This window comes from Larus michahellis, chromosome 5, assembly GCF_964199755.1.
Source record: "Larus michahellis chromosome 5, bLarMic1.1, whole genome shotgun sequence".
NCBI lineage: Eukaryota > Metazoa > Chordata > Aves > Charadriiformes > Laridae > Larus > Larus michahellis.
Genome location: NC_133900.1, coordinates 7,484,827 through 7,507,877, shown reverse-complemented (window position 1 = coordinate 7,507,877; position 23,051 = coordinate 7,484,827). Strand labels below are relative to the sequence as shown.

The 23,051-nt window shown below is 39.7% G+C and overlaps 1 protein-coding gene across 1 annotated transcript in view; it reads left to right on the top strand.

Moving 5' to 3' along the window:
• LOC141743834 (bifunctional heparan sulfate N-deacetylase/N-sulfotransferase 3) overlaps nt 1-23,051 on the top strand; it is a 65,401-nt gene that overhangs the window by 28,187 nt on the left and 14,163 nt on the right. The window contains exons 3-7 of the mRNA XM_074588829.1: nt 3,059-3,146; nt 5,040-5,194; nt 8,462-8,647; nt 11,371-11,499; nt 22,768-22,950. Of these exons, the coding sequence (XP_074444930.1) occupies nt 3,059-3,146; nt 5,040-5,194; nt 8,462-8,647; nt 11,371-11,499; nt 22,768-22,950 (741 nt within the window). The remainder of the gene's footprint in view (nt 1-3,058; nt 3,147-5,039; nt 5,195-8,461; nt 8,648-11,370; nt 11,500-22,767; nt 22,951-23,051) is intronic.

Below are 23,051 nucleotides of genomic sequence, written 5' to 3'. Positions count from 1 at the left end.
CCAGCCCTGTAGCTGCAGCGTGCCGGGGAGGTGCAGCAAAGATCTCCTCCCAGGGCATCTTTCTCTGGCATTTCCAACTGCGCTTTGTTTTTCCCATTCTGTTTTTCCATCACGCTGAGACTAGTCTGGAGCTGAGAAGGTGTTGGAAAGGTAGGGGAATAAGACCTTCAGCTCAAAAAATGCTCGCAGTTCTTAACTTAATTTGGAGGGAAAGAACTGTGCAGCCCATTCATGCTACCTTGCTGTCAAGCTGTACTCAGGATCTCTTTCATTTGACAATATGTACTCTTAACATAAGAAGTGCATAGCCATATCATCTGCCTCCTACATTTTTAACCGTGCAAAGACAAAATTATTTCATTGAATAGGTTCCCAGGAGCTCAAGGATGGTTTTCATAATAAATCCTCTGCAGATTTGCTACCTTTCATTAGAATAAGAAGTCTCCTTGGTGATCTTTGCACTTTCAGCCTGCGCAAAAGCCCTCGTTACAGTGTTGCAAGATTTTTTTTCTCCTAATATTCCACTTCAGAAGTCTCGAGCTTGTTTTCAATTATCTCTATTCTGTGCTTCATTTTACTCATTCCTTTAGAAAGTCCCTTGTTCGCAGAACATTTTTCAGGCTTCCCAGTGAAAGAAGATGATCTTTACCTTACTAGTTCTGTTCTTTGAAACTGCCTGTACTGTTGTCGCTGGAGCTACACTGCTGAGGAAGACGGTGGGAGAGGCAAGTTAATTCCCAATCTGAGAGGACCTTAAGAAATAGGAGGCAGAGAAGTGATGGTCCTTTCACAGATCTAGTTTTGTGATTAGTATATATTTAATGAGTATACTTAGGCATAGTGTTCTGGTCCGCTGACATGGTGAACAAGGCAAGTACTACGGATGACTCAGAATTGAAACTGCTCATGTTTTGTCAGCAAAACTCAAATTTGCAACCCCCAGGACAGGGACAAATGACTGTCTCTCCTCCTATTGCTGCAGACCAGCTCCCTCGAGCACCAGCTTCCCTGAGCCAGCCAGAGCTACAAGCTTAGTGAGCTCGCCGAGGCCTCGGATGCAGGATAGCAGAGGGACGGAGAGTGGCTGTGTTGTGGTTTGGGCTATGCTGGCCACTAAATCCAGGTCCAGCCCCACCTTGGGCGAGTAAAATTACTGAAAAGAACATTGGTTCTGTTTTACCTCAAACCAGGACAGGCTGTGTTCCTGCTTCAGGTAGCGCTGCTGTCTCTCAGTGGGGCCAGGTGAATATGCTCAGCTCTGGAAAAGGGAGTGTTGGGAAAGGTGAGCAGGGACAGATGGACCAGCTGGGGGGTGTGGCCACCTCTTACTGGGAATGGAAGCCCCGCTGGGCCTGCTGCCTTGGGCCTCTCGTGAGGTTGGTGCGCAGGGGAGCCCGTGCTGTTGTCACTCTTTGTCACTGTAATGTTGTAGGGATGTAGGGAAACAGGCTTGATGGAGGTCATACTTATATAGGGCCAATATAGATGAGGCCTGGAAAACACCTGAAGAAGAGCTCGGATGCCCAAAAGTTTCTCTGATAAGGTGGATATCTGTAAAGTGACCCATCTGTAAAATGGATCATATTTTAAGGCACTGTAACTTGACTCTGCTATGCCTATATCTAAGGCTGGACTTGACTTCCGTGCTAACGTTTTGTTGTCATTGGCGTTCTGCTTAAAAAAATAATTGTTGGCAAATTACTCCAATAATGAAAATGTCCAAAGAAACTGTAATTAAAATTACTGACTCATAGTTTTCAGGGCATCTTATTGTCATTGAATTTCAAGAGTGGGGAGCTTCCTAGACCTTTAAAATTTTGAAAGTCTGCAGTGCTCTTAATATTTCCATGCTTCTAAATACGTTCCCCTTTCATAACGTGCTTAGAGTTACTTTATTAAAATCGTTGTACTATAACGTAAATTTACTTGGAAAACTCTTTGATGACCTTTGACGTTTAAGTATTTTCCTTTCTTTCAGAGGTGGTGCATGAGTGCCTTTCTCCAAGTGTGTGTGTGCGCGCTGTATCTGGCTTTACACTTCTAATGTGCAGTGTACAGGGTCACAAATCTCCGAAGAGTCCAACGTGTTCCTAAGTTACCAACTACCGAGTGCTGAGTTAAAGGCAGGCTGTTTGGAGGAGTGTGCGCTCCAAGTCTCATTTTAGAGGAGGCTTTTCGCTCTTCTGTTTTGTTCTTGCTTTGTGAAGTTTTTTTTTCCATGGGAAAGCTAGGTGTCTTTGTTAAACCTGGAAAACTGAAAGAGCGAACAACAGCGGAGCGCTAAGAGTTTGGGAGATAAATCCTGAAAGTAATATGTAAATCTTGGAAGGGTCAAATCAAGAAGAGCATATTGAAATCAAAGGGTGAAGCTGTATCTGATGAATAATAGCTTTCCCCTTTCTTCCAGCATGCTGTTTTTTTGTTTGTACTAATTTAGTGCAAGTACATGTGTGCTGACAGACAGTATGCTAACTGTCTGAGAAATGAGTCAGAATTTGGGGGAATTTAGGATTAAGTTCTTTGATGTGGAATAGGCTTCATTTATTCCACTTCTTTCTGTTTTTCTGGATGGCTTTTTTCATTGCCGGTAATTTTGAAACACGACTAAACTGCTGTGTATGTACTTGACCTCATCTAGAGAAACGTACTTGTGATAGATGCTGTTCACCCCAGTGAATGGAGCAGTGGTCAGGGCCCGAGAGATTTGGATTTCATTCCTGGCTCTGTCCCAGGTTTGCTGAGTAATAAGTGGAAGGTCTTTTCTGTGGCACGCGCCTTTGTTTTCCTATCTTATTATCCAGGGAGTAAAACAGTATTTAATAGCTGGTCATCTTTATGAGGAAAACGATGGTATTTGCATGCTGTCTTTAATATTTAGATGGTAATGAAAATATCTATTACTTCTTTGTCATATATAAAAAGCTGGTCTTAAATAGCAAAATCACCTGAAAAGATATATGCCTGTAAAAATATTTATATTGTTATATTAAATTTCTGTGCTAGGTTTCATTTTCTACAGATATGTTTATATGGTGGGGTGTTTGGTTTTTTTTTCCAGGCCCTGCTTGACACTCAGAATCTTTTGAGAGCTCAGATTACAAATTTTACTTTCAACCTGGGATTTTCAGGGAAATTTTATCACACAGGTAAGAATTAAATACTTATATCACTTTCATTTTGATGGTGTTCTTTGTAGTATGAGGAAAGTAGGAATGATAGAGACTAAGGGTCTGAGTAGAATGAAGAGTTTCCTTCATAATAGGATAACTAAAAAATCAAATTGTGTTTTTTTCCAGCTTGCTTTGGGACATACATTTGTGTGATTTGCCGAATCAAATTTTTCTCCTAAAGTTGTTATACCAGATTAATCTTCTATTTGAGCTGTAGTCTATCTGGAAATAACCATGTTGGTAGAGTCAGTAAACACCTCTTTGCAGCAGCATTTCTCTTTTAAAAAAACAGAAAACAAAAAGAGGTGGTGCTCATTCTTTGCATAATAGTCTAATAAGTAGAGCAATGACATGGAAATTGGAGAGCCAAGCTGTAGTCTCTAAGAGAAAAGATTAAGCCCTTCAGAAAAGCGTCCCGTCAGGCTATTAAATTTCCTGAATAAGAGGAATGTTCCTCCTCCTGCGGGCCGGGACCCGCAGAAATGGCAGTCAGAGGGCCAGGAGGAGACCCTGCAAGAGGCAGTTCAGGATTGGGATGACAGCTGTCTGTAGGGGCTATACATGTGTCATTGGATAACAGCAAAATCAGTCCTGGGGGTGGAATAAAAACATCTCGTACTGTTTCTTTACAATTTCATTCAGTTTGAGCTAGCTCAGATGCTCAGTACAGAACCGCTCCCAGGCTGTCGAAGTTAGGCTCGTACAGTCTTTATACGGCAGCCCATTAAGGGGTTATTTAAATTTGGCTGCCTTTGACAGGACTTTGTCCTTAAACGTGCACCGGGACTAGGATAAATGTCTGGGCTTGGGGGGGAAGGGGTGTCCTGATCTGCCAGCTCACCATACCCTGACGTTTCCCATCCCACCACTCTCTTCGAGTAGGTTATAGAGAGCCGAGGCGCAGGCCCGAGCACCCAGAGCCGCCTGTCCTCGCCCTCGGCTTTCACAAATGGCCCCTGGAGGTGCTGGGGGTCCCGGCCGGCCGCCAGGGGAGCAGGAGCCCGGCCCAGTGTGTAGCTGGGGTGCGGCTGCTTCTGCTGCAGGCTGGCAGGATTTACGGGCCTGAAAGCGGGCAGCCGGCTCAGGGCCGAGGACAGGCCCCGCCACTGGCTTCTTCACAGCTGTAGCTGCAGCAGGGGAGGTGTGGGAGGGCAGCGGGGACGAACGCTGCTGCCGGAGAAATTCCTCTTAATATGCGCCACAGTTAGAAATGGCGGCAGGGCCTGTTCCCCTCCCCACATCCTTAGGAACAGGCGGGAGAGTGTCTGAAAAAGACAGGCCTAGGGCCTGAGAAACGTCTCTGTGAGCTCCGGCCACCCTTTAAGTCTCTTCAAAATGCAGATTTCTGGGAACTCCTGAGTTAGGCCATGATCAGAAAGGTAGGAATTAGCAGGGAAGAGAAAAATAATTGTGTCATGCATAACATTTTGAAAAGGCTGCTGAAAAAAAAATACTTCCACGTGTCATAAGTAATGAAAGGAAAACAAGTCTGGGGAGTGAATTTCCTTTGGATAAGGAATACCAGAAAAGAGTTGTCAACGTTTTCATTTGTACACTGTATGAAACTGTCTTGTATACAATTTCTCTGATTCTGTCCCTTAGCTACAGGTGTTACTGATATAGTACATCCGTGCGAGGACAGTGTTGTACCGCGCATTTAAGATGCTGTGAAAATGGGGCCCTCAGTCTTTTACTTGGAAAACATTAGTTCAGGAAAATGAATATGTACTTGGAAACATTTAAAATCCTCAGTACTTTAAATGGTCATGTTTTATTATGCTAATTTCTTTCTTATATTTTCAAACATTTGTAAGAATACAATAAAAATACAGACTTTACTTCAGATTTTTTTTTTTTTTTTTTTCCTAGGCACCGAGGAGGAGGATGAAGGCGATGACCTGCTGTTGAGGTCTGTAGATGAGTTTTGGTGGTTCCCCCATATGTGGAGTCACATGCAGCCTCACCTCTTCCACAATGAGTCGTCACTGGTGGAGCAGATGATCCTCAACAAAAAATTTGCCTTAGTGAGTTATATTTTTGCATTTTATATTGAATTTAGGTATTCAGAAACCATTATTCCTATTTTGTTGGGAAATCAATCCTTGTAGAATTTATTTTAATCTCAGTGAATTAAAAAAAATAAGAAAGTTTTGAAAAAGTGCTTTTTGCAATGACTTTGTTTTGTGCTATGAAAATTCTGTTTCTCTACAGTTTGGATTTCCTTCTCAACTGAAGTTTGATTTTTATTTTTTTAATAACTTGATGAAAAATTTTGGATGGAAAAATTATTTCAGAATAAAGAATTAATATGTTCTCATCTTGGAAAGTCAATATAGGTAAAAATTCTTCTATTTCAGTATTTTCCTCAATAAAATTTTGTCCAAATAACCCATGGTTTAGATCAGAAAAAAAAAGTTTTCTGAAAGAATAAATACTCCATCAAAACACGTCAAATGACTTTATGAAAACACTGCACGTGAGGATTAATGGAGTGTGCCACATTTTCAGAGGTGCTTTTCTGCAGTGATACCTAATAATATCTTACATATGCCCTTTGGATCAGCTTTATAAAACCTTGTTTTGAAAAGCATTACCTTTACTAATTATTTATTCACAGCAAAGCTCTGAAAAAAAAATATTTCAGTGAGAACAGAAGAAAAAATAAAACCAGATCTTTAGGTCTGAGGATACTAGAGGAACAGACATACCTTTTCTCTACAGTTAACTTCATACAATAAAACCAAACCAAACTGTCATACGTAGTACGTATTATTTGTCTGAAGAAATGGTCCAATGTAAAAACATGTTTCCTTCGAAGAAAGCATTTCAGTAGAAGTTAGAACCATGAAAACTTAAAAATCCTGTGTCCAAAATTCCCATTTTCTTTTTTCTATGATTCTGTGTACTGTGCAAGCTCCACTGGAAATCAAATTAGTTCTTGTAGTTCTGGTGCCACCTAAGACATCCTCTGGGATTAGTCTACAGTATGTAACCATTAAAGTATGTTACTAGAATAATTAATATTCAATCCTGTTTTAGATACTTCGTCAGTTTCTGTTTTCTTCACTACTTCCAATGCTCTTAATACTTACAGATACCTTATATTACTTTTTTTATGTCCAAAGCTGTGTATAGACATGAAGCTACTCATTAGGTTTCATTTGCTTAAAACGTTTAAATTAATAACAAAGATAACTGTACTGCTTCTTTGAAAGAGGCTGAAATTGTTGATGCCTCATGTATATCAAACTGAATCTGTATCTTGTGTGTGAAATGCTCAACTTGGGATTTACAGTCACTAAGAAATAATGGAGATGCTGATACATTGAAGATGATAGGCTCATAATTAGAATGAAAGATTTTAATTACGTATTTATTACTGCATATTGTAAAAGTTGAGGAAAAAAAACCCGTAAAAATCAGACATTTGTTTATAGCTGAATGGAGATTAAATGGGACATCAGAGAATGCAATTTCTTACATGTTCTGTAAAGATTTTTCTTCCTGATGCTTATGCATGCTTAAGGGAAGTAGAAAAGATAAAATGAAGAGGAACTGAAATATCTGCAATAGAATTAAATAGTGTAAAGCTGTGTAACTGATGGCGCATCCATTTTTTATCTCCCCACGCAGTAAAACCAATAGGTCAGATCTTACTCATTCCTGCTTTGGGAGATTACACATAGTGTCCCCCAGCTGTAAAGCAGCAGCTGACCTGCTCCTTGGGTGCAGCGGGGTGGCTGACGGGGGGTTTGGATCGTACCCAGGAGCGGAACAGCCTTATGAGAGTTCCAAACGCTGCATCAGCGTGGTACAATCTTACGCCCCATTATGCTAAAGGGAAGTAATAATTCCACCTGTTTTAGGTATACTAAAGTTAGGGTTCTCAACTGTGATTAAACCACACCTATCTGTTACACATGCCATTACACTACGTTCAAAGTAGCCCTATAATAAGGAAAAAATAGCTTTCTTCCCTTGCGGGCTTCACATCTGTAAGGTCTTATTTCTTACGTTCTTTCGGAGCAGAAGCAAGTCCTGCTTTTTGTGAGTTTGCTTTGTTTTGAGCTGTTAGTAGAGTTGTCATATTTAAATTATAACAGATTTGCCTAATATTCAATCCTGAGTATTTAAGCTTTTTAAGTCCAGTACGTTTCCTGCAGTAGTCCAGTCCTCCTCCAGAAAAGATGAAGAAAGATGATTTTACTAAGGTCACACACTCATTTTTTTCTTTGAGATAAGACTTACAGAGTTTTTCATATTCCTTAGTAACTTGTTTATTCAAAGGAAGAGACCCAAGTATCAAACAACTCTTACCTTTGCACACAAAGTGTTATTAGAAAATATGGCGAAGATGACCATACAAATACAAACAATATAAAAAACTCTTGAACAGAATTCAAAGGTTCTGCAAAGGCAGTTTTCCTAAATCGTTGCAGCACATCATCTTATGGACAGTGTGTGCTGCTAATCAGGCTATCAAAGAAGTATCTGATATATACTGTTCCTTTGAAAAGTAACTTGAAAGTAAGGAGAAAAGGTGTCAAAATTTATTAGAGTATGTTGGCAACCAGAAACTGGAAAGAAAATATATCAAATGTCAAGAGAAGGTAATACCAGCAAGGTCAGTATGTAAACAAGATAAATGGCAGGAGTCTGCAAAAATAGATGACGTATTACAGAAGAGGTTAGTCTGCAACATCTGCCTGTTATCCTCAGAATTTTACAAGTGGTTATCTTTTCTCCTTTTTTAAAAAGACGCTGAAATGCTTAAACTGTTTTTTTAATACGGTATTATGTTTCGGGTCGACTAAAGGGGAAATGCAGTGACTCTCTGTGAAATTCAGCTGACGATACAAGTAGGGACATGTAGTGGAAATCACACGTTTGTTATTGTAACTGCCAAGTGCTACCTACCTGTTGTGTTGAACATGTGCTACTAATATTCTCTCCAAAATCTTAGTTTGTGAGCAAATTCCGTGCAAGAACTTGAACGAGTGCAGCTTTCTGTTTAATGTAGATTGAAGAAATCAATGTAAAATCCGTCTATATCACTCTTCCCTACATACTCATAAAAATATTTATTAAAAAAAGGCTTTTTGTATTAAAATCCTGTGTTTCATCTTCACCATGCTGCCTTCCATCTCCCTTACGTATCGCCTTATTTTGATATCACCATTATTTGCACTTCAGACCTGTTCTTGATCTCTCACAAACAAAGAATTTGAGAAATGCCAAAACATCGCGTTTCTTAAATTTTTGAAAGCAGTCATTGCTCTGTTATGTTTTAGGAACATGGTATTCCAACTGATTTGGGCTATGCAGTGGCTCCACACCATTCTGGAGTCTATCCAGTGCATGTTCAACTTTACGATGCCTGGAAAAAGGTCTGGAATATCAGAGTTACCAGCACAGAAGAATACCCACATCTGAAGCCTGCCAGGTATAGACGAGGCTTCATCCACAAAAATATCATGGTGAGTTGTATTTATGATGTTCATATTGCAACCAGCCTACCATTTTATGATAAATTTATTTTTAAGTGGAAAAGCACAGTATCCTGAAAGTTCTCATTGTGAGAAGCGCATATTGCTATGCATAAGTAGCAGGATATATTTGACAGTATCTTGTTAATTAAAATCAGTCTGTTGCTGATGATGTTACTGCTGATGACGGTGGCCTCCAGACACCCCGCTATTAACAGTTAACAGGCTGTTAACTGTTCTAGTCCTACTGTTAATACGGGTTCAGAGATCTCAACGAAAAAGTCAACTTCGCATTTTTTAACAGAATATTATGGGTTAGATTTCTAACAGGTTTTAAATTTGCATAGTACCATTAACTGCAAGGGAGTTTTGCCAGTTAATACCGTCTGAGAATCTGGATCTTGGTACATAGATTTTTTTTTTTTTTTTTTTACTTCCATTTGAACGGTGCATGGTTGTCTCTGCCATACAGAAACGTGAACTGTGCTTTGTGCTGTGGCTTAGCCCCACAGCTGGGCTCGGGGCCCAGGCCGTCAGTCTGGATGCAGGGCAAACACTTCAGAAGGCTGGAGGGAAGGCAGGCATGCACTCACCACGCTCCCCTCCAGGCTGTGGAACTGCTCTGTGAGGCAGTCGCAAGCCAGATCACGCAGTTTTTCTGTATTACACAATTCACAGCGTTGTTCGCTGACAGCAGCATTTGCCAAAGGGGGTTATACGCAACTGACATGGGAGGCGTTACGCTAATACCATCTGGTCACTGGGGCGTAGGCTATTTCTGAGTCACATATTGTCATTATTATCTGACAAGTGTTTCAAAACAACTTTCCAAAATACTTGATGGTATGTTCTCGAGTAACTCTCCTTTGGAGCGCGTAGGAGAGTGGTGAATGGGAAAGATCCTAATACGTGTACCGTGTTATGCTTCTGGCTGCAACAAGCAGTTCTGGAGGGTCCAGTGCCTTAGCTCAAGACCGCCGCTTAGCTTGTAACAGAATTCTGGTATTGTCCTCGGGTTGCCATGGATACTGCCTTTCTAAGCAAAATAATAATTTTTAAAAGTTTCGGTCTATTTTTGGATGAAGCAAACTAAAACGAATTCCAGACATCCAGGAAAAAAATTGACACTGGACAGATTTGAGCTACAGTTTGTTCTCCTCAAAGCGATAGCTGCCTGTAAAATAATGGGTTTGTGGGTATGCTCAGGGGGCATGAAGCATTTGAGGAAGACTGACGGACTCTCTGAATCTTCAAAAATCTCTTTCATAAATTTTTGTAAAAACATGTCATTTGAAGACATGTAATGAGATTTAACACAAGGACACTGGGGCCAAAAATCTATTTCCAAGAACAGTCATATAAAACCACCTGTTTTGGGAGTCTCACACTTTCAGTTCTCCAGGGCAAAATGCATTAATATTTTACATCTGCAGGCTTATAGTGATGAATACATTCAGTAATAAAATCATTATAGAAGATGTGCCAGAGCATTTCCCATCCAGCACAGCTTCATTCCCTGCCTCTGTGAAGAATTGTTCTCATATTTCATCAGTGCAATCCAAAGGTTTTTAAAAAGCATATGCAAGTTTATAGTAAACGTACAAATTCCATACATTCTCTGACAACACAGAATTTATCATCTGTGGTCACAGTATCCTTTACACTACAAAAAAAGATGTTGAGAAATGAAACTACAAGAAATAAAGAGTACCTGCAAAACCACAGCCTATGTCAAGTAAGGCATTTGTATGCTTTAATAGTTTGAGATACCATATAATAAATGTTCTAATTTGGACTAAAATGTTTGAGGACAATCACAGTTTAAGAATTATGCATGAGCATCAATACTCAGCTGTTGATTTTCCATAAAAAGTAGACATAATTGAAATACTCTCCGGCGAACTATTTTCTGAAGTTGATAGAAAATATTTTGAAGCTCTACTGGAAAACCTGACTGCATTTATTGCTTCTTCCTGTTCAAAAGACTTGATACTTACATGTTTTTAAAAATACTTTTGCTTATGCTACTTTTTATCGTAACTGGTCTTACAAAGCTAGCACAGTTGGATGATAAACAAGTATTTCTTATAATGTGAGCTTTATCAGCAAAATTTATCATATGTCATTGTAGAATTATTATTGCTGGTGATGCCTAAGCCAAAAAAAAGACAATTGACTTTTAAATTCTAGTTTAAATTTACAACAAAGCCATCGTTCAAATAAAAAGTGGAACTGATTAATACAATACGGACTGATAATATTTCAGATTATTTTTCAAATTATTTTAAAATTTTAGAATCATCTTTGGTGACCAGACTTCAAATACGTGGTTTTAGGATCAGGTCTAATGGGCAAAATTAGTTTGACGAGGTTGATGAATTGTAACTTACTGATTGCGATCAGTTTCCAGTTTCAAAAAAAATGTTATGAATTTTTGGATGTTATGATTTCACTGATAATAAAAATGGTGTTTCTTTCAGTAAGCACTATTTATTGATCTGCCAGTGTATTAATTCAAGTAGATCATTATTGACTTCTGGCAAAGTTGTGATGCCAAATCTACCCAGCAATTATCACAAAGGAACATTATCAGTTAGGTGTTACCTATCTGGCATTTATTATCTCATTAAAGGTATAAACATTTTTGATTTGTAAACTTCTCTTGAATCTTTATTGATTTTTTTTTTTTTTTTTTTTTTTTTAAATAAACTCAGGTGCTTCCTAGGCAAACCTGTGGCTTATTCACCCACACAATTTTCTACAAAGAGTATCCTGGAGGTCCAAAGGAACTAGACAAAAGTATTCAAGGAGGAGAGTTGTTCTTCACGGTGGTTCTCAATCCAGTAAGTACAGGGTACATGGGATTAGGTCGGTCGCATCAAAACCAACCTTTTAGACAAGCTTTTAGGTGAGTTTTTGATCTGACGTCCAAATGAAACATAAATAAAATTTACCTGTCTTATACAAATGTAATCCCTGAACTTATTTTTTCAGAACACCAAAGGGAATTAAACGTGTTTCTGGTCAAATCCTTTAGAATAATAGCCTAAATATTTTTGTGCCCTTTTTAAATCATCCATAATTTAATTGGAAGTCCAAAGGAAAAAAGCTTCTGTCAGCTCCTTCAGCAATTTATATGCAGGTCTATTTTTCAAGCCTCAGATGCTTTCACCCTGTAGTTTTTGTTATTTGAGAGCAGTTACTGTGTTTTGTTCTCCTTTTTCGTGTGCACGTAGCAGAATTAGGAAATAAAAACTTCACTTCCTCAGCACACATATGGTCTCCCTTCTAGAGGATGGCAGTAGTCCCAGTCCTGACTTTGATATTATATATCATTTCAGGCGCAGCATGTTAACAGAGGTGAGACCTGGAAAATTCCTTGGATGGAGGGTATTGGTACCATAGCAATGCTTTAGCAATATATGGATTTTAACTAAGAGTTACTAGCTTAACAAATGAGACTTAGAGGAAGATGTATAGTAACATTTTGAGTCAGGGCAAACTGCATTCCGTATTGAAACGCAGCCACAACTTAGCCAAGAACTATTTTGCTGTCTTACAACAGTAGTGAAACAGCAAAATTTAATGTGGTTGCTTGAGGCATAAGCCTTTCAAGTTAAAGGGCTGAAGAGAAGGGAGAGGAAGACAAAATAAGCAGTGAAATGATCATGATTGTTGGTAATAATCGTAGAAGTTTGATCATGCCTGCCTGACATCCTTGAATGTGAATACAGTAATGCCTTTTTCTGTATTACAATTAGGTCTTCAATTTATGCGTTGCAATGCAGACTGTGTAATCACCTGATTCTGAGAAATGTGATATCCGCAATACAATGTAGGCTAAAAGAATAGAAGTTAAATGTCAATTTTCTAAATACAACCATAAATGAATATTAGTTGCAGTCCTTTTAAGGAATGCCTTTGAAAAGATGATGCGTCTGGTTTTAAATATCTGGTTATAAACAGTTTCTAAAGTTCTAAGCATTAGCCTGGCATGTAATCAATTTAAAGATTAGGGTTTGCATCTTTTGTGGTTTTTAAGTATTACATGTATTTATACCATCATTTGCAAGTGAGAGTTGGGCAAAGATTAGGCATCAAAATGAAAGCTAAGTAGCTTTAGGAATTTGTCTAATTATGAAGTGGCATTTTGGATTTCATAAGCTTTGCTGTGTTGTCATCAAAATTGCGGGGATTTCCTAATGTGAAAGACCCAGTTTTTCAGAGGATGCAAAAATTCTGGTTTGAGGCATTTTCTAAATGTTATTTTTCACTGATGCAAAACTAAGAAGAAACATTACGTGGGAATCACTACAATGTCAGCTAAGTAATATTCTCGGTAATGAGTAAATAAATATTTAGTTTCCAAAAAATGGAAAATGTGGGTGTAAATTGAATGTAAATCCTAACAAAGTCCTCCATTCCATTTCCTGGTTTAATTTGGATGACTGATCTTAAATGAATATAGTTTGTTACAGTTTCTGAGGTGTAAGTTATGAGGTTCAGGCTTTAGAAACTGAGTACCCTACGCTGAAATAAATGCCTCTAAGAATAAAGCCCAAAATTTCTTTGTGGTTTGGCTGTGTAATGGTAGCTATTCACAAGGGAGGCTCTGCTTCCTTAGAGTATGCTAGATTGACCGCAATCTGCGGAATAAACCACAAGAAAACACAGGACCACATGCGCAGCTGTGAGAACCAGCATGATTGCCCTGTTCCCAGGGCGTCGTGCAGTCAGAAGTCCTGCAGGTAAGAAAAGCATCAGGAAATCCTGCTCTGCAAGTGATCTCTGCTGGTTGTATTTTATATAGGAACTAAGAATTGGTTTGTTGGAGTAGCTAATCTTGTGGCTGGTGCGCTGTATTTATGCGGTATGCGTTTATATCCCCCCGCTGCTGGTTTGATTGCGATCTGATGGTGGCTGTAAAGTGATCTTGACAGCTGTGCCTGTTGTGTTCATAAGGCTTCTAGAATGCTGAAGTGCCACCAAGCTGGAAAAGAGCCAAAGTAGTAATACGACACACCATCTACTTTTTCAGTACTATTTCATATGTCTGTCTGCTGTTAAAGATCTTGAAGACTTCAGCGGCCCTTAGGCAAGATCATACTGTATCAGGATCTTGCACAAAATGTTTTACAGAAAAAAAGAAAAAAAAGAGGGGGAAAAGAAAAAAAAGCCTTCATCAGCCCTGTACCATTAGTATCCTGGCATTATTTTCCCCACATTATTGGTCGGATAATGGACTTAGAGGGAGGTTGTGTGACTTGCACTAGTTTATCCAGGGAATTCTGTGGCAAAGCTACAGGGAGAACACGGATTGTAGAAGTCTTTAGTGATAAGTATCCAATCAGACAGCGCTCTGTTTTATTACTTCGCATGGTGAACTTTTTCTGCTAGCACTGTACTAACTTTAAAACCTCTTAGCAAGTGTTTTTCCTGATAAACTTGTTAGAGTCTTTGATTAATGCAGATTCATCTCTCTGCAATATTCAGTGAGTATTAATAAAACAAATTTCTGTTTAACTTCTCTTAGAAGGAAATTGTACCAGTCTCCTAAATATGTCTTGTAAGTGACGAAGGTAGTAAGCAATTAGACTTTGAGCTATATCTAATGATGAGCTAGGTATAGACACTGCCGTCCGCTGTATCATTTCCTGTCAAGTTTACTAGTAAGTATCTATCAACACTGACAAGACTCTTACCAGTACTTCTGAACCACTCTGAAAAGAATTATACCTAAGAACCAAGCCAGACTAAACATAGCTGAACTGAAAATGCCTTTATAAAAACTATTTGAATATTTCTTTCTGTCTGCCGCTATACATTTTCTTCATCTGCAACTAGGAACGTGCATATTGCTGCTTTATGAAAATATTTCTGTAGTAGTTACCTGTCTGTGCCATAGCCATTTTTTCTGTAGGTAGTCGGTGTGGAACATGTACGATAAAATAGGCTGAGTAAGAACTGAGACCAGAACAGTTCAAAAAGTACTCATGTAATAAAGCTTCCAGACACCTCGGTTACAAACGAGCTTCTTTTAGCTTGCACATGTGTTGCAATGGATTTAAGTACCAAAACTTGATTAACTGAGTCATTAGGAGGAACTTAACAAATCTGACTGACTTGGTGAATAAGTTACGCATGTTACGATAATGCACGAATGTAAAGGCTGCGCATCCTTCATCTTTCCAGGAAAAGTAAAATTTGTGACTGGAACAGGATCCTACTAAGGATAGCACTGCAATTGCAGCACCTTCTCTAGTGTTGTGCGTGTTCTTTCCTGAGCGCGGCTATTAGAGATGAGCTGTTAGAGCAGCTGTTGTCAGATGAACGCTTGAAATTCATTCACCTGTCCCAGCGGGCTGATGGAGGCTACCGAGTAAGAGGCAAACATGTGGAACAGCTTTTGTTCTCCTTGAGACTGCATGGCCAGCAACCTCAGTTGACACAAATGATCTGTGAGCTTACTCTGTGCTACGCAGAAAATAGGAAAATGAGTACACTCTTCTATGAAAAACTTGCTTATAGTTAAGCCAATTTAAAAAGGCGTTATTGCGAACAGCACGTTATATCCCAGCAACAGAAGAGAAGGGTTCCTCTCTGTGAGTTTGTAAACAGTATTGCACGCTTCTCCTTTTCCAGGAGCATCAGTAAAAGTTAAGGTGTCTCAGTTTAGCTTTGTATAAGGCACACATTACCCAGTCCTAAAATGTCCTTTAAACGGTGGAAGATACAGATTGGGAGCTTTGCTATCCTCCGAGATGAATGTTTAAGGGAAAACAACGGTTCATTAAAATCTTCTTTACCTTTTCTGCCCCCAAGAAAAACAAATAGAACAAAATACAGGAATTGCATTACACGCACTTACATGCATGCACTTCCTTACAAAGTACTATGTGTCTACAGATCTAAAGAAAAGGAAAATGCCCTGTGGAGAGGAATTGGGTGAAAGCCTTCAAATGGTTGACAGCCCAACAATGAAACGACTGTGTAGCCAGCTGTGTATTCTCTGTACAGTAACAGCAGTACCGATCAAGAGGGAAGACTGTTAATGGTTTAGGCCCTGTGTCTGATTGATCTTAAAATAATTGTAATCTTTGTGTGCATTCAGTTCTAAATATTATTTTCCTCTAATTTTTACCTCTCCCAAGTTACAGTGAGTAGAGCTGTTATTAAGCCAATTGACTTGCAGCAAGGGAGAAATTATCTCCTTTAGGACTGAAAATGAGAGGATTTATATGAGCATCAGCAGAACCTACTGTATCTTAATGTGACCCTGAACAAGATGAATAGTCAGGCTTTGGGAATGCAGAGGAAAATACAAAACCAAAGGCATTCAGGGTCAACTCTTCCTGCTTTGCACAACCTCACATTTAATTGTACTGAGTGTGAGTGACAGGAAAGGTGACAAATATGTTGAGAAGTGTGCGGATGTGCAGGTACCTCCCTGAGCTCTGATGTGTGTGGTTCGTTATCAGGATCCCACAGCAGCACCGTTAGGAGCACAACCTGGCCTCTCCACGGGGCTGGTTCACTTCGGCAGGCTTGGCCCGCGTTATGCGTGAGCGAGAAAGGCAGCAGTTTCATCTCTTCCCTGTCCTCTCATGCACGTTTTAGAAACTCTTGGGAACCCCAACAATACTTTGGGGAGTTGCCATGAATTGGGGCAGGGGGAAGTCAGTTTTGCCTAGCATTTTGGTTGACTGCAAAATACAAGTATTCCTTGCCTTCTTACATGTTCTTCAGAACCCACCCAGAAAAGCCAGAGTCTGGTATTTTGTGGATGGAATAGACAAAATAAGAAACAACCCTAAATGAATAGGCAACACGGAAAAGATGGGATTAGCTATCTAATTTGAGGTGATTCCTTGTAACGGTGTACAATAAATGCATTGAAATAGTGGGCAATAAGAAAACTTTTCCCTCCTTCAGAATTCTCAACTGGAAAGCCCTGTACAAGTGGCTTACCGCTATTAGTGAAGCCAGTCTTTTGAACGGTATTGCCAGTTGGGAAACTGAGTCACAAGGGCGGTGAGCAATTTACAGAGAAAGGCAAAAAAAGTTTGTGCAACAGCTGAAAATAAACTCAGGTTTCCCGACTGTCAGATTAATAACTCAGAACTGCACCAAATACGTAATTTTGTTTGATCTTATAAATCTTCTCTGGCTCCATTATGTTTATAGTGGAGACACTGCTATGTAAATCAAATTCAAGCAGTTGGCTTGCCGTCTTTGCAAGTGGACGGATCAATGGCAGCTGTGAAACAGCCTCCGAACAAAAAAGGGAGTTGCAAGCTGGAATCTCTCTCCGGTGGAATTGAACACAGCTTTTCTGGTAGCATACAGGTCTAAAAGGAATATCTTTCAACTATTAAAAATACATATTTGAACATAGACTGCAATCTAATTCATTATTCTATCACTTTGTTAGTCTAATGGAGCAAAACCAGCTGTTACTGAGTCTCTGAATACATGAAACAAAACTCTTCTGAGTAGCACGGAGACAATATCAGAACTGCAAACAGTGTGCACAATGCCAAATTAATTGGAATATAGGCGTTCTGAGAGTTAGACGTACTCTTGTGGCCTGTAAACATTTGTTCAGTAGCTAAAATATCAGCAATATACTAAATTGGTAATGCATCTGCTTCTAGTGCCTAGCAGCGATCGCCTAATTAATTGTCAGTCATAATTTAACTTCATCTTAAAGTGTTGTGCTTACCTTCATTAAGTTGGGAGGCCTCAATGCTGCTTTTTAGTGTTTTTGCATAAACTGGAGGGTGACACAGTGCCCGTGACAAAACTATCTTGATGGCTGGTTCAATAGTACGAATTTATTCAAGTTGGATTGCCTGCAATAGATTTATATATGGTAAAAAAATGAAAGACGTGCCCAGTTCGTAAGAAATGGTTATTAGCAATATTTTCTTATGCCAACTCTTCTAGTTCCGGATTTGACATGCCAAAATACTAAATCTGTTTAACAACATCAATGTCCCTGCAAGTCTGAGTCCTCCCTCCACTTCCCCGATGCTTTCCAAAGGGGGTCCCGATGTCCTCTGAAAGAGTCTTCTCTCTGCTCTTGGTTACGCTCTGATCCTGACAGCTTAGTGCAGAGGTCCCCAGACTGGGGTGTGTGCGCCTCAGGGGGTGCGCAAGACGATCCGTTTGGGTGTGGGAAGAAAATACCGGAACTTCAGCATTAGACGTACATAATTTATAAATGACTATCCGTACGTTGGGGGTGCATGCTCAAAAAACTTTTGCTGAGAGGTGTGCGCGATCAAAAAAGTGTGGAGACCACTGGCTTAGTGGGCTATTATTCTACAGGCTTTTTACTGTTTTAGAGACTTTTGTGCTTAATTTGTTTCACTCTGTGGTAGACATTGCCACTTCTTTTCTTTCCTGCATTATTACTGCAACCAAAACCAAATCAAAGTCCTCCTGATGCGATACACCATTAAGGGAGGTATAAACAGGAAAGGAGTATGAAAAAGAATAATAGTGAGTTGTAAGTGCACCCTATTCATCTGCAAAATGATTGTGTAAAATAGGGTTTGAATATGAAGCAAGGTACATTTTGCTTATCAGGATATATGGAAAGGAGTGGGAACGTCTGCAGAGTGCCAGACACAGATAGATCCCCTCTGTTGTTTTCTATCAGAGCAGCTAGTCTTGCTCAACGTAAATCATTTCTCTCCCAAGGTAGAGAATACCAGGAAGCTTGGTAAGGTAAAAACAAACAAACAAAAAGGTCTTTCCCACTATCCTTAAATGGTTCTTCTCATCCCTGTCTTTCCAAAAATAAGAGACCCCTTGACTCCAGGGGGAAGAAGCCAGGAACGCAAACATGGCACAAGCCAGCAGCCGTAAGAGGGGCTTCCCGCGCTTGGGAATGAAAGGGTAATGCCGTTCCTTTGGGAGACGGGCACCGCTGGTTTTGTCAGGAAAACAACAACTGCTGTCAGGACTGTAGAAGCTTAGTTAGTGGTATCCTTATTGTATAATTTTAATAGGTGCAGCATCCTAATGCTGTTGATTTTGTAGTAATGAATATTTTTTTAAATATCCACCCTGACAAAATAACATCCATTGCTAGAACCTGGGTAACTTGTTGCTTGGTTTTTTTTTTTCATTTTGTGTAAATTGTTTGTCAAGCATCTATTGTTTTCTCTGTTCTTGATGCATAAATTAGATCATGCTGGTTCATCTTTTCCTGATACATGTGATTTAATAGCAATCTCAGCCTCAACTCTAATGTGTTGACCTAGAAGCTATTGCCTCTAATTGGGAAATGTTGTAGCAAGGAAATATGCAGCCCAGAATGAGCATTCAAAAAGATAAAAGCTGTTTCTCCAGAGTGCTTGTCCTCATTTCCCTCCATCTCTGCAGTACTAGTCAGAATCCCAAATAAAACCAGGGATTGGGAAGGAGAGCAAAACAGAAACAGCCCTCTGGCTTTTCATTGTGGGGAAGGAGGAGTGCAGAAATGGTGAGGAGAAGGTGAAAGGAGCGGGTCATAGAGCTGCCTGTAAGGCTCTGTGAGAAGACCGAGTGAAGCACCTTTGCTACTCCGGTCAAAGATGTGTGGGAGCGAGAAAGGAGCTGCTACCCAGAGGCCAGATTTAGTCCTAAGCCATCGTTTTAAAAATTGTCTGCATTCCATTTCAGTCCCCTCGTGAAAGATATTAAATCCCGTGGAGAGTATGCATTGAAGTGCGACCAAGATGATAGTTTGTTTATGAGGAACAGCTAAAAAGGGTGATCCTTCTTGCACTGAGATGAAGAAAATGCGTAGATGCCCTGAAAGAAATTACTTTAGAAGAGGGCTGGGAATAATAAAATCAAATAAGCTCTTTTTAACTAAAAGGGAGGCTAAAATGCTTGTTAGAGTAAATATAAATCCATTCACAGCTGCTCCCCTTTGGAAGAAGGAGTAAAGGAATATAGGAATCTCTACTTAATATTTTATAGCATTTCCCAGAGGTGCAAGATTATTGAATAAATAGTGTTATTTACTAGATCTAGTCTTCTGAGAAGCCCACAAAGGATTCCTTTTATGTCTCCTGATCAGTGGTTTTAAGAGAATAAATCTTTAATAACATGGCATGCTAGCTATTAGCTGGCACAGAAAGAGTAATCGTTCGTATTAGTTAGAACTTGTTTGCGGGAAACAGAATGTGGTATGATACAACAAAACAAAGCATCATAACTCAACATGGAAGGCAAAATTCCAGAATAACTCAGTGTGGAAGGTAACTACGTTTTGTCTTGGTGTGAGACTGCACACCTGCAAATGGAAGGGGAATGATACCAGTGTCCGTCCTTCCACACAGCTTGGTGGGAAAGCAGGGCAGCAACACACCGTCCCCTGCAACTGGGCCAGCGCCAAGGTGAAATCCCTCAAAATGGCACTTGGGTATCATTTTCTCCTTGTAGCCAGGGAAACAGGAGGATCAGCTTATGCATCTCTCCCAGTGCCGTGGCTGCGTAGCATTTGTCGGCAAACTCGTGGGAACGCCCCAAGAGGAGGAGAGCGCAGCTGGCACATTGGCATCACGTTCTGCAGACACCTCTCCTAGGGATCCCTGGGGCGCAAAGCGGTCCAAGATCCTTCTCGGAGCAATGGGAATGCAGCCATTGCAGCCTCACGCTCCTGTTCGTTACACCAGCTGCTAGCTTAGCCTGTAAAGACATTTGCAGCTGAAAGGAACACTACGTAGGTCTCGGGTCAGATCAGGTGGATTAGGCCCTGGATCAGCAGCGTTTCGTTATTCTATGAAGCACAGGATTGTAGTTTGCTGATTTTACACGGTAGCGGTAGTGATTTTACTGGGAATTTGTTTGTACAGTATCAACAGGAGGGGAAATACTTTTGTTCAGATTTTCCTGGAAGACAGTTTCAACCGATCTGTAATATTTTTGATGCCATTTAGAAGTAAAGGAGACCTTTTCTACAACGTCACGTTGTATATTAGATCATGTATTTGGTTACGCTAAGTATGAATTTCTTTACAAGATCTAGCCATTCATGTTTTCAGCCAGTATTTGATCATCTTTCTTTTTGTGGTAAATAATTAACCATAAAGTATTTGCCATTAAAAAAAAAAAAAAAAACCAAACTGTAAAATAGGAACTAAGGTCTCTGATATATTTTTTCCCCTTCATTGACAATTTCATATTTTGGAAATTATTTATGATTATATGTCTGATCAATTTTTCAGCCTCCACTCTGACATTCTTAAAATTACAGTGATATTCCCTTCAGGGAAAGAATAATACGTATTTTCCCCAAACCAGCAATCTTTTCAAGTTCTCTTGCTTTTTATTGCAGTTGTTGGCAGGTGAGGAGTTGCCAGGAGGTGGACTGGCATTATAAATGTCAGAGGTCAACCCACGTGTAGGAAAGAAAGAGCCTGTCAAGAAAACAAGTTAACCTTTTTTATGGAAACCCTCTGATTGTATCTTAGTTGAGAACAACGTAGTCCGGCGGCTGGTCTGTTCCCGCTTTGCGAGCTGAAATAAAAGAGGAAACTTGAAAAGGTTATACGTTTGGCAAAATTCTTATTATTGGTTGTCTAAAGGGGGAAGTTGTGTTGGTTTTTTTCAGTCTCAGTCCTATCTGAAAAGAAAGATTGTATCCTTACAATTTAGCAGTGTGTATCTTCTGATTTTTCTTGACTCAGACAAACTGAAGCCCTCGGCTTACTTCATAAGCCAAGAGGTGTCACCAAATGTCACTATTGATGAAAAACATTCCCTGTGTACTGCAAGTACTCAGTAGTGTTACAGTTAGGTGTTCAAAAATAGCAGTTCAATAGCTTTGAACGTTTTCTATCAAAGGAAGACGGTGTTTTAAATACTCTGAAACAAAAGAATAAAGCCGGAGATGCAAATTTTTTCATTCTTTTCGTTTTCCTTTTTTAAATGGAAGGCTGGTATTCTTTTACAAAATATTAACTTCAGTTCCTGAACTAATTTCAGAATGAGGGCCGTGATAAGCCTTTTTCTTTTTGAAGTGGCTTACATCAAGTTCTACTTTAAATAGAAATTGCCCATTCATGGCGTTAGCAGATTTATTTATAAAAAGTCATATTTCTAATTTTCTAAGTGGAAATAAGTCTGGAGAGTTTATATTAAGAGCGCTCTTCTATTTTAAAAAACACTTCAAAAAACCTCCAGTGCTAGAGCAGCAAGGGTTTGCAGGTTTTAGCGTAAGAGCAGACTGTTTCATCAGTGAAAAATTACTTTGAAAATGGATCATTTTGCAAAAGGGAGGTTTCAGTCCTCAGCCCATCATCAGTCCCTGGGAGACCATCTTTGCCATACGTGCGTCCCAAGACGCCCTTCCTGTGAGAAACCGCCGCGGCAGACGTTGCTTCCAGTGGGGATGTGAGAGTGCAGTTGGACCCAGGGATGTAGCGGGGAGGATTTATCTGAGCAAGGCGTTAGAAGAGCACAATGCAAGCGGCCTTACAACTGATGGGATATTATTAACCTTTTTTTTATTTCTGTTTGGGAGTATTCTGTGCACAATTATGTGAAAGTACTCGATCAGGTTTCAGATTTCTTGTTTGTTTCTGTGTACGATTCGACTCTCTGCCCGGTGCTTGCAGAATAGCTTTGTAGAAGAGATGAGCTACTTAACCTATAAAAGGAGCAACAAGATTTAAATAACAGCAATAGAGGTCAGCTCTCCTCTTGGTCTCTGACTTCTTCGCTCTTCCACAAAAGCAAAATTCACATTTTTAATATTGCATTTGTATTCCACTTGAAGTAAACCTGTGGGCGTTATTTTTGCTGTATTCTTCATTCAGTAAATTTATGTAAAGATTACATAAATATTGTACAACCCCAGAGTAGGATTGCATATCCTAGTTCACAGAGCTCATAGTACCTCTTCCACAATTTTCTTTGTTGGTTGCGCTGAGATGACTCGAGAAGAAGGATGTAATTCAATGAAGAGCAAGAACAGTGAGATCAACGTGAATGTGATCAAAGTCTTGCAGCTCTAAATAGGAGCAAAATGCAAATTAAATTTTCATTTTCTGTGGTTATGCTGCCATCTACTGATACAAAGAGTCGATGTCTCTTTATTTTGTTTCCTAAAGATTAGCATCTTCATGACACATTTGTCTAATTATGGAAATGACCGCCTGGGGCTGTACACCTTTGTGAATCTGGCCAACTTTGTTCATACCTGGACAAACCTGAAACTGCAGACTCTTCCTCCGGTTCAGCTGGCTCACAAGTATTTTGACCTGTTCCCTGAGCAAAAGGACCCTCTCTGGCAGGTAGGCAGGCTTGCCGATGTACAGCTCAGAAAAAAATCGTCTCGATGGTGGGTTTTGTGAAGTTTTTTGTTTCGATTTCCTGTAGAGAGAAGTAGTAATAT